Source organism: Anoplophora glabripennis, unplaced genomic scaffold (genome assembly GCF_000390285.2).
Source record: "Anoplophora glabripennis isolate ALB-LARVAE unplaced genomic scaffold, Agla_2.0 scaffold51, whole genome shotgun sequence".
NCBI lineage: Eukaryota > Metazoa > Arthropoda > Insecta > Coleoptera > Cerambycidae > Anoplophora > Anoplophora glabripennis.
In genome coordinates this window covers 1,123,815-1,136,275 of record NW_019416324.1, presented here as the reverse complement: position 1 = coordinate 1,136,275, position 12,461 = coordinate 1,123,815, and the positions used below count along the sequence as shown (strand labels likewise).

At 35.7% G+C, this 12,461-nt stretch overlaps 1 protein-coding gene across 1 annotated transcript; it reads left to right on the top strand.

The window, feature by feature from the left end:
* The first annotated feature begins 6,634 nt into the window (after window positions 1–6,634).
* Window positions 6,635–7,440, top strand: LOC108907609 (NADH-quinone oxidoreductase subunit B-like). The gene is made up of 2 exons (XM_018711352.1): window positions 6,635–6,981; window positions 7,113–7,440. Exons 1-2 carry the CDS (start codon window positions 6,635–6,637, stop codon window positions 7,438–7,440), a joined length of 675 nt encoding a protein of 224 aa, XP_018566868.1.
* Window positions 7,441–12,461: the final 5,021 nt, after the last annotated feature.

Here is a 12,461-nt window from a genome sequence, read left to right as displayed (position 1 = left end):
TGAATTTAATTAAAAAAGACATGCAAAATATACTGTTACCGAAGCACCAACTTTATTCACGTATTTTGCATTTAAATTATAAAACGGACACTGACCCGACGCGAATCTTTAACCGTAAGTAAATACTCGTGGATACGTCACTGCCATAAATATAAATACTTGGCGGTATTATTTGTTGATAGTATCCCGAAAATAAATAATTACAAATTTGCGATAGTTTAATTTGCTTTGACTAATGACCCATAAGCAAAATCTCGTATGAACTGGCAGGAAAATATTGTAAATCTCATTCCGTTGCGTTTAAGCGCACGTTGCGTTTATAAAACTATATTTCTGGATTTTTATTAGCACGTGGCGCCTCATAAATTCGTTTAATTCGTCATGATAGAAGTCATTTGCCAGCGTAACGGCGTTGTGTTTACAATTAGGATAAAAATATATTCTCCGTGTGCTCGTGAATACACCTAGATCTGTTTTCCTCCCGTCGAATGAAATTGAAAGTCAATTTTCATTTTTTTACAAAGTCCCACGCCAACATAACGTTTATAACTCAAAAGTCAAAAAGACAATGATTTAAGGTTAAAGAAGTGGAAAACATTTTAAAATCTAATTTATTTTGAAATTTGCAAGCAGCAATTTGTATAGCGATTCCTGTAAATATTTGTAAACAATGTCAGCGGTTCCAAAAATGTTTCTTCATATTATTGTAGCAATTCAGTAATTATTTAAAAAATGATTATATTCGAAGTTTTCTGCAAACCGCGACTTATCTATTATTCAAATGTCATCTGAAAAATTAGTATATATCTATCATAACAAGAAATGAGAAAGTTGCAAGGAGTTACTTTGTCAGCCTACTGTCATTATTGTTTTTCATTTTAATTTTCTACTTTGCTGCTATTTTCTAGTGCATTAAAATACTAGAAATATTCTACTCTATACCGATTTTTTTTAATGCTGTTTATTTGTTATCCGACTAAAATTCTAACGACGACAAAAAAATGATGTTTATTCGTATCAACAGATGAACTCTAATTCAAATAACATGTAGTTTGGGATTTTAATGCTTGACTCCACCGACAGTCCTGTCTTTTTTTATATTGCTATAAATATTTATGTTTCTTGATTACGTACTAATGGCTATAAACAACTTTTTAGATATGTTAAACATTTATTAACTTCAAATTGTTTACGGTAACAGCAGATTTAAAAGATGTAAAACATTAATTTTATTTTCTAATAAATTTTTCAAAAATTTTTAAAAATTTGTGTTTCATTAAGAAACCCACATGTATTCAACAGCGTGTACTTGTATAACACGAATTTAGAAAATTTATGGGAACTGCAGAAGCTGTAACTTTGTCATTTCTCAACCTAGAAAGATGCGGTTTGGTTTGCTGGAATCTTCGGACGAAATTCTAGAGGGACGCTAGAATTAGTTTTTCGATATTTGCAACGGCTAAAAAGTTATGGAGGGGCTTTGTTAGGTCACGTTTTCAGTCACGTGACTTTTTGAATCGGCGAACAGCCTGTGACTTTGTCATTTCTCGACCTAGAAAGATGCGGTTTGATTTGCTGGAATCTTCGGACGAAATTCTAGAGGGACGCCAGAATTAGTTTTTCGATATTTTCAACGGTTAAAAAGATATGGAAGGGATTTGTTAGGGCACGTTTTAAGTCACGTGACTTTTTACATTTGCGAACAGCCTGTAACTTTTTTATTTCTCGACTTAGAAGGGTGCGGTTTGGTTTGTTGGAATCCTCGGACGAAATTCTAGAGGGACGCCAGAGTTAGTTTTTCGATATTTTCAACGGTTAAAAAGATATGGAAGGGATTTGTTAGGGCACGTTTTAAGTCACGTGACTTTTTACATTTGCGAACAGCCTGTAACTTTTTTATTTCTCGACTTAGAAGGGTGCGGTTTGGTTTGTTGGAATCCTCGGACGAAATTCTAGAGGGACGCCAGAGTTAGTTTTTCGATATTTTCAACGGTTAAAAAGATATGGAAGGGATTTGTTAGGGCACGTTTTAAGTCACGTGACTTTTTACATTTGCGAACAGCCTGTAACTTTTTTATTTCTCGACTTAGAAGGGTGCGGTTTGGTTTGTTGGAATCCTCGGACGAAATTCTAGAGGGACGCCAGAGTTAGTTTTTCGATATTTTCAACAGCTAAAATGTTATGGAGGGGCTTTGTTAGGTCACGTTTTCAGTCAAGTGACTTTTTGAATTGGCGAACAGCCTGTAACTTTGTCATTTCTCGACCTAGAAAGATGCGGTTTGGTTTGCTGGAATCCTCGAACGAAATTCTAGAGGGACGCCACAGTTACTTTTTCGATATTTTCAACGGTTGAAAAGATATAGAGCGACTTTATTAGGTCACGTTTTAAGTCACGTGACTTCTGAAATTGGCGAACGGCCCGTAAAGTTTTTATTTTTCAACCTAGAAGGGTGCGGTTTGGTTTGCTGGAATCCTCGAACGAAATGCTAGTGGGACGCCAGAGTTACTTTACAAACAACTACAAATGGTTTTGAAGCCAGAGCTTGAAGTTTAGTGACTTTTCGTCAGTTTTTGAAGAACTACAAACGAAATAAACGCTACTACAAACAACTACAATCGATTTTATAACCAAAGATTGGAGTTTAGTGACTTTTCGTCAGTTTTAGAAGAACTACAACCAAAAGTTTTCGTCAGATTTCATGTAACTACAAACGAAATAAACGCCACTACAAACAACTACAAACAATTTTAAACCCGGAACTTGTAGTTTAATAATAACTTTTCGTCAGTTTTAGAAGAACTACAAACGAAATAAACGCTATTACAGAAACTACTAACTGCAAATGATTTTAAAGCCAGAGCTTGGAGTTTAGTGACTTTTCGTCAGTATTCATATAACTACAAACGAAATAAACGCCACTACAAACAACTACAAACGATTTTGGAGCCATAGTTTGGAATGTAGTGACTTTTAGTTAGTTTTCGCCGAACCACAAACGAAATATGTGCAACTACAAACAACTTTAAACAATTTGAAGAACATAATTTGACGTATAGAAGGTATTATGCACAAAAAATCTTGAAATTAGAAGCGCTTTCTAAATTTACTCATGGTAAATTTTTAAAATAGCTCTAACGTTTTTTCCTTGCTACTACAAACGAAAATTCGTTCACTACAATCAACTACAAACGATTTTCTATAGGAAGCAACTATCAGATTTAAGTGCGGCTAAATTGGGGGGATGGGTGTTTTTATAGGCTATATAACTTTTTTCTTGAGCTACTACAAACGAAAATATTGTTACTACAAATAACTACAAACGAAAATCTATAAGAATATCAAAAAAAATTTTGAATTTTTGAAGTCGGGTGCCAGGTTCACATAGGTTAACAAAAGTTAACCATATTTGTAGTATTTAATATACCTGAATAGGAAACATTTCTGAGAAAAATTCAACTCTATATTTTGGTATGTAGATTGCGCCCCATAGCAGCCGAACTACGAACTTGAAAACTATTTCCAGCTATTTCTCTTTGTTGATTTATTAATCAAATTTTTTTCCCGTAGTTCTAGGGCCTATACTTTCCCTAATATCCTCGCCTACCTTAGTGGGACACCCTGTATATCTATGTACATTTATAAGTAGTATACAACTTCTTTTCTGTACTGATACAAAACTAACGACAGTCATCTAGTCGAGATGTGGGTGTGGGATAAAATTCACCGGTGCCTTTTTACAGAACGATAAAAATCACTCATTCGACAACATAATTGATTGCATTTCAGTATGTAAATTAATATGTGAGATGAATTGATAAGGAAATTACCGCGATGAGTAGGCAAAAGATTGTTATCGATATTTTACAGTCAGACTTCTGAGTAAGTAGATCAATATTTTTTTTTAGTTATGCATCTTAAACAATACATACTTCAGTCCTTATCTTGTCTTGGGGATTCATCGGTAATTGTTGCCATGTCACTTTATTCAATCGCCGGGGTTATAAAAATACTGACGCACATTAAAAGCTACCGAAAAGTAAATAAATAAAATAGAAATAAATAAGAATCGTGATACATCCAGTACGTTTGAGATATCAAAGAATTTTTAAGAAGTCGTTACCAGATGGGTGTAGATCAGAAATGAAAAATATTGTCACGTTGCTCGATATGAATTTTATCGAATTTTAAACTTATTACAACGCTAATTATTTTTTAGAATTAAGCAGAGAAGTTAAAAAATGTGATAAACATTGTATTTTATGGTATATAGTATAAAAATTATTGCCTTTTTTAACATCCTGTATAAAGAGCACTTTCTTATTAAGAAAAACCATATTCTAAACTTCTCTTTCTATTGCACGCAGGGTAATAAATGCTAAAAGAGAGATTTCTTTCAATATTTCAGCGAATGGAGACAGCACCCGAACCACGTACAAGCGTCCGTATTTGTTCAAGTAGCGTTTTTTTTTTTACGAACTGACTGAAAGACCGAAGGGGAGATATGGATTGCTTTTAGTCAACTTAAAAAGGAGTAAAATGTAAATGCGCGCCAGTAGATTTCACGATTTAGGAGGAATTTCCCTTTCAACCTTTTTAACATAAAACACTGCTATTTTTCATCCATTGACGCAGCAACATTTCAATAATCTTTCACTAAAATTAATGAACGTACTTATTCTGGGCCATACACTCAGTTCTGTTTACCCATTCGCACAGTTTCAGGAGGCAAACGTCTATTGAAATACCATCCTTGATGAATTATGGAAGATTACTACTGGAAAATTATCTAAAGCTCGCTGGAAAAAATACGCAGCAAATATAAAAAGCAGCATAATAGTGGTATATTATTCAGGAAGTAGAAACAATACATTTTGGTGTTCAAATGTACTTAAATCTTTTCTACAAAGGAAACTCACTGGCGTACTCAAAAGTGTATATACATATACTTCTTTTTTCAAATAAACCAGTAAATCCTTTTCAAATGATTGGAAATCATTAGAAAATCCTACTAAAGTTCTGTATTTTTTAACATTATTTTTAATACGTATGATTATTTGGACGACGTGAATCTTTGGGTACTTTAATTACATATTTTTCACATTCAAGATTGTAACACCCTGTGTTTTTAATTTATTTTACAAGTAATAGCGCACCGACTTATCGTACATCCATCCTTATCACGTTCTGATAACTTTCCTGTTCACAACTGCAATAAAAAGGTCGTTTAAAACAAGTAGCTGAAAAGATTACGTGTATTCGTGCAGACGTCAAGTTAAAATCTGCGCTTGCAAACAATATTTTTTTTCGGCACTTGTAAAAGTAAATAGCTATTTATATACCGACTTGCGTGAACGAAGGTCTACCCAGGGTTTTGTCAAAGAAAAACAAGTTATGCATTACATTTACTTTCATGTAATGGTGACTACGCGCTAGAAAGTTTCTTATGCTGTAGTGGTAAGAACCGAAATTTCAGAGATGCCTAGTTAAAAATAAATTAAGCTAGAGTAATTAATAATGTAGTTTGGTAAAATTCGAAGGGAGGTACAGTGTTAATTACAACAGAAGCAAACAAAGCTGCGGTATTGGAGTTTACATGATAAATGTGCCGCTTCATGGCTAGCAGTTAATTTATAGAATAAACTTTAGCGACACGTCACGTTATCATGTTGTGACGTTCGTGGATAGTCACTAGTTGTAGTTTGAAGATTGTTTCAAAATATTAACGTTTCCGCTTGTATAACTTTAATACCATTTGTAGTCAAAATAAACCTGATTTAGTTTGAAAATTTGTAAAAGGAAATTCGTTTTTATTGACAAACACTTGTCGAGAAGAACAGCATCAGCCATTACTGTGTATGCATAGTGTTATGTGTGATCGCGCATTATTATTGATGAAAAATTGATGAGTGAGTCAGTAACAATCTTGAAAATGATAACAAAAACAGTAATAAACAGATATTGATATTATGTAACGAAAGAACAATTAAATTTTAACAAAAGTAAAGATGTTTATTATAAATGCTCGAAATGAATATCATTATTTTCAATGTAGGAATTTAACCTTCGCTGCGTGCTTAGGCAAGGTTCTTTTATAAACGCATTTTGTATCGTTAGCGTCGTGTTCCTCAATTCTTTATCATTATTTATTTTTTGCTCACTAATTTGAACTAATTGTGAATGTTACGACTTTTCACAATTATAACAGCGGTCTAAAAACATATTTTACTATATTTTATGCAGTTTTCAGTAGCTGCATAATTTTATACGATTTTGCATATACCTGTACATTTTATTCAAATAAAGTTGCACCAGTAACTAAGGTGCGAAACATAGACTGAAGCTAACAATACACGAACTGTAAATTAGACAAATTCAGTTTAAAGTTTTGTGTTACGTAAAATATTGTATCCACTGATGTGTGGAAGAATTCCCCAGACAGATGAATGTAAATTGAGATATTTATTTCCATATTCAGATGCAAATTTACTGAATACAATTTGTAAGGCACATTTAGATGGAACTAACGTATTTTATTCGTAAATGAATATCAAAGTTCTACGTCGAATGGAGGTGTTTTAGAAGTTGCTTTTTATCACACCACGAATTGACATTGTCATGTCAAACCTGTCAAAAATGTCCCTGCTTAGAAGACTACGTGTCAGGGATAAAGTTCCAATCCTTCGTTATTCGACGGAATGGAACAAGTGTGAAAGTGATGGTGAGGAAAATGAGACCAAACCAATAAGCGAGGCCTATGACATTCCGACGCCTGGAGGAATGGCGAAGATGTACAAGCCTTTTGAAAAGAGACCATATTCCCCATTTCAGAATAAGAAAAGTTTAGCTGAAATTGCATTCGCTCGTCTTGATGACCTTCTTAATTGGGGACATAGTAGATCACTGTGGCCCATGACCTTCGGTTTGGCTTGCTGTGCTGTCGAGATGATGCAGATTGCAGCTCCCAGATATGACATGGACAGGTAAGCTAGAATTTGAGGAACTGTTCTCTTGGCTTTAACTTTCTCCCCTTATCTTTATCTGTATATGTACAGAAAGAAAAACATAGTAGCAAAGGGGTTTTCTGTGGCGCTTCCTTATAGTTTTGTTGCAGATACGGCGTCGTCTTTCGTGCAAGTCCTAGACAAACCGACGTCATCATCGTGGCTGGAACCGTAACGAACAAAATGGCGGTGGCGCTGCGCAAAGTATACGACCAAATGCCTGATCCAAAGTGGGTTATCTCCATGGGAAGCTGCGCAAACGGTGGGGGATACTACCACTACTCTTATTCTGTGGTACGAGGTTGTGATCGAATTATCCCCGTTGACATCTATGTACCTGGTTGTCCGCCAACTGCTGAAGCATTGATGTATGGGATTCTCATGTTGCAAAAGAAGGTTAAAAGGATTAACACACTGCAAATGTGGTGGAGAAAGTAGAGTTAAATGTTTAACGTTAGAATATAACGCAATAAAGAAAACAACAGTTTTTCTAGTTTTCATTTTTGATGTAACACTGTGTAAAAGCTCACTGCATTAGGGGGGTGAGAAAAAAATAATAAAATTTTAAGTGGCACTAAAAATGTTTTATAGATGAGAGGAATGCGGTTACCATTATATATTTATTGGATAAAAAAGCGCTGCAGTCGCCAGGAAATGGACGTTCATTCGTTACTACCAGGCATACCCATTATTTATAACCACCGAATAAAACAGGGTATGAAAGTTTTAGTTGAAGCTAAACCAAGGGACACGCGCTTATTAATACTTATTAATTTGAACCTTATTTGCATAAAAAATGCAATCCAATATTTTCATTACAGTTCTGAAATAGTATATACAACATACAATACAAGTTTAGTAAAACTCTGTTCTTACGAGATTTGTTTATACTATTTTTTCTCATTTTATATTAGTAGGTAATAGTAATAAGCAAATAGTGGTAGATATGAAAGCATTACAAAGTTAGTAATCTAAAAAGTTGCATAGAGTAGGATTTCCGTAACCTAGTAACCTGACACGTCTTTGTTTATTTATATAACAGTTAAGTTTCATTTTTATAAGTTATAAATTAATTTAAAAAATGATCTTGCTACTGAAAACAATTTAGAAAAAAGACACAATTGTGGCTGATTTCCATCCACCATGTCTGGTGATTGCTAATACATCAACTCCTGTATTAGCCAGTAACGTTGCCGATGTTCTTCGGAACGAATAGCCTGTATATGTTTCAGGATGTTTTAGTTTCAAAAACTGTGCAATCTTATTAGGAATCATAGAAAGGGTATTCTTGCCGACTGGGAGGAATAGAAAATCCCAAATATCCCGAAAACGGCTACAACGTTGGACTAAACTATATTTGTTTCTATCGACCGCCTCTAGCACCCTATTCAGTATACCGCACTACCTGTCTAACACCCTGTAGGATGCGACCTCATCGAGAGGCACAGAGCATAGCATTCCGTAATATATATTTATTAAACCTTCGTCTTCCGACCCCACGGGTTCGCGTACGCTCAGATGAACGTTATTTATACACAAACTGATTAGATACAGTCAACAACCAACCGTAATTTTTGTGTGTTTTCCGCCTACCTTTCCCTTGTTTGGCAGAAACAAATTAAAGGAAGGGCATTTTTGCATTTTTATATTTTATTACGTAATGTAAACTAATTTCGCTGGTACTTCCGGGCTTCAGTAAATATGTGCAAACAAACGAAATGTCAAGGGAGCTCATAATTCTGTTCCCCGCGTGGATTGCACCCTAAATAAGCTTAGGATTGATTCCAGGTGTCACTGTAACAAAATTTTCAACTAATATGTAACGATAATAATTTAACAAGACAGAAGTTATATGTATAAGTAAACGTATAATACATTGAGTGGATATAAGTAACTAAAAGTAACACTAATAAATTAATTAGAAATACGCAACAAAAAATATTAAAAAATATACATTAGGTGGTAACTGAACAGTACTAAAATGTCTTTAAGAAAACCGATGCGTAAGTTACATAAATCGGACATTGAGTTAAAAGTAACGTAAAGAATCCATGTTGATTTGGAGAAACGAAATTCTTTGCTTTCAAAAAGAGTAATATACAGAGACATCTCAAATATTTTTGCAAAATTAGGCAGGCACTCGACATATTTGCTAATGAAGATAGTGATGGTCTTAGGCATTGCAGGAGCATGCAAACTTACTTTGGACAACGTCAATTTCAAACATTTCGATGACATTGTAGTTACAATTCCAGATTCTAAAAACGTCACGTACGTCTACAAACTCTGGGTTCTGTTTCTCACTTAGAGATTCTCAAGAAATATATCAAGATTAGATTAGAAATTGAAACCGCAATTTCACGATTTTTTATGCGCTATCAAGCAAGTAGATGCTATAACCAACCAGTCGGCAAGAATACCCTTTCTATGATTCCCAATTGTACAGTTTTTGAAACTGGAACATCCTGAAATATATACAGGCCATCCATTCCGAAGAACATCGGCAACGTTACTGGCTAATACAGGAGTTGATGTATTAGCAATCAAGAGATATGGTGGGTGGAAATCAACCACAATTGCAGAAAGTTATGTTGCTGAGAGTTTAAGGAACAAAAATGAAATAGCCAACAGGATTCTTCACAATGACACTTCAACTCTATGTTTTAGTAGTACGTCGCATCATGCTGTTAGATAAAATTTTATTCAGCTTCTGACGTTGGCCTCAGTAGCGGATATATTGCAATTAATAAATCTTCTTTAAGCCTATTTAATATTTCACATCTAATTTACCTAACCAAACCTGATATAAATTAATCCACCGTGAAATCTTGTTAAGCGTTTTTAAGAGCGTTTTACGTTGGCTCCTTTCCGACGGTATAGTCGGGCATAAACGAATTAAATAAGTAATTTGCGAAGGCCCATTCAGGGCAGTTACCGCGGGGTGGGTTAAAATAATAAGGCGCCCAAATCCCTAATCTTCAAAGCTAACATACCTTTTCTCGTCTCACAGAATAAATCCTTTTAATTTGGAGAACGGAAAGGATTTTAGAGGAGTATTAAAACCGTGTGGGCCGAGATAGGGCTCATATCTGAGCGAGCAGTGCTCGATAAGCCCGGCCGTCTGCGAAAATGAAAATATTTTTATACGAGTGGGTGGCGCCCAGATTTTCTTAAATCGTATATCTCGCTTACACTGCGAGAACATCGTTGTTTGAATTATGCTGTTTTTTTATTTTTTTACCCGAAAACGCTGAGTGGTACAGAAAAATTGAATGAAGAATCCAAAAACGATTTTTATTTTATGTAAAAGCAGAGGCGTATCAATTTTGTCTTTAGAAATATCCAGTAAAGAGCTAGTACGGACGCCACTGGCAAAACTAAAAATATTTTTCTATGAATAAAATTTAAAAAAAATAAGCATTTGATATTATGTGATTAAATTTACTTAGTAAAAAATAACTTGTACAAAGCGAATAAAAAGTATCCACTGTGAGATTATAAAAACTGTAATCTCTTCAAGAGGATCAACTCAGCCACCATTCCGCGTCAACCACAGAACTGGCGCTGCAGCTAATGCCGTCGGCCAGGCGAACGCCTTTACTTCCGCTGTCGTAGCGCCACCTACGTCAGCGTTAACGACCCTTCAACTCTTATACAGCATTCCAGGAAATGGAAAAGTGATGCAGCCGCCGCTTGCACAATTCCTCACAATGCAACTTGGCGTGTCAGCCGGGAAGCGTTACTCCTCGCCTGGACGTTGGAGGTGGTTCTTAGTCAATCGCGCCTAATGGTAGCCTGTGTATGGGCCAAATTACTGCGGTTTGGCTCTCTAATAGACGCATTGTTAGGGCCCGTAGATCAGCTGTCAACGACTAGTTATCTCCGGGTGAAAGATGCTTAGGAAACAGTTCTTTTGGAACTGCTGAATATCAGCAACAATCTGACCTAATATGTCTGAATTGTTATTTTCCAACTCCAAAATTACAATATTAAAAAGTGTTTTTTATTAGCTTTGAAAATACTTCTGGGCGCGTGTGTATGTTTCAGTCGAAACTATTATCTTTGGGATGTGACAGAAATGACTAATAACATCATCATCATTAGCGGTGAAAGGATCGAGTAGTCGTTGGAAAATAATTGATTGTTCGTTGTTTAAAGTGCATAAATGTTACAAAATACTTGTCATTACTCAATACGAGGCCCTCGTATAAAAACAAATTTGACCCAGATCGTATATCAGGCCACTTGATAATAATCCCGGGCAACAATTCATTAAAGAGCCCGATGGGTGGCGCTCGCTCGGGCACTCTTCCTCTCCAAGCTCGCTACATAAATTCCCTTTTATCTTAGCGACTAACCAATAAGTACTCGCAGTAAAAAGTACAAAGGCGTCCGCGGCTCGTCCCTTATCTCTCGCCGATGCAAAAGCTCTAGATGCTCTCTCACAAAAACAACACATTCCCTGTAGAGTTGTAAGAGTAGGCCCTGGAAAAGGACTGGTGTTGGCCTGAAGGACCTCCAAGTGTCGTCCTGGGAAGAAGGACTCTAGAGACATCAGGACTCCGGCTGAGTGAGGCCTGTGAAGCTCCGCAACACCTTGTTTTTAAAACGGGATCCGGAATAAAACTTTGCATTCTATTTTAACACTGGCGCCTTTATGGTAAAGGACTATTATTTAAGTTGCTGTCTCGCGCTATGCATAGGACAAAAAGGAGGCGAGCTGTCGTTTTGTTGATCCAGCTCCGGCAATTTGTCATTGACAGCACGTTACTTACGCTATGAATATACATAGTTACATCTTTATACAATTTGCCCGTAGTTCCAGACCTAATAAAGAGCAAAAACTGAGTTAACTGATGCCACAAACTTGTATCGGAAGTTTAAGGCCATAAAAAAAGGTAATTAAAAATGTGTTTAAAACTGTTTTGGAACTGCTGAATTACATGTATTTTATCACGAGTACTTACAAAAAATTCTATAACACTTTTTACGAGTTTATAGGTTTCTTGTGAAGCCGGACTCTATTCGAAAGTCAATTTGTAATACATTGTTGTAGTAATTGCTGTGCTGTTTTCGAGAGTACATTTAATAGCCGCATTTCCAAGTTTTCTTTTGAAAATGGCCGAACCTTACCCTTTTAGACTTCTGTTTGTGGGGATATGTGAAAAGTGTTGTGTATCCTACGGAAGTTCGTGACATCGACCAACTGCGACATCGTATTGCCTAAGCTTGTAATGATTCGAAAGGACGTACCATGTTGCAACGCGTGCGAGCGAATTGGATACGTCGCGCTGAAGCTTGTGTGCAAGCAAATGGTGGGTACATCGAACATCTGTGAAAATCAGCTGTTCTCAAAAGGCGGCTCCTTGCAGTATTGATGTAAGTCAAATTTAAAATTTACATTTTACTCAACACAAATCCGTGTAAATCAAAGTCGTAACTAAACAAAACTTCAAGAG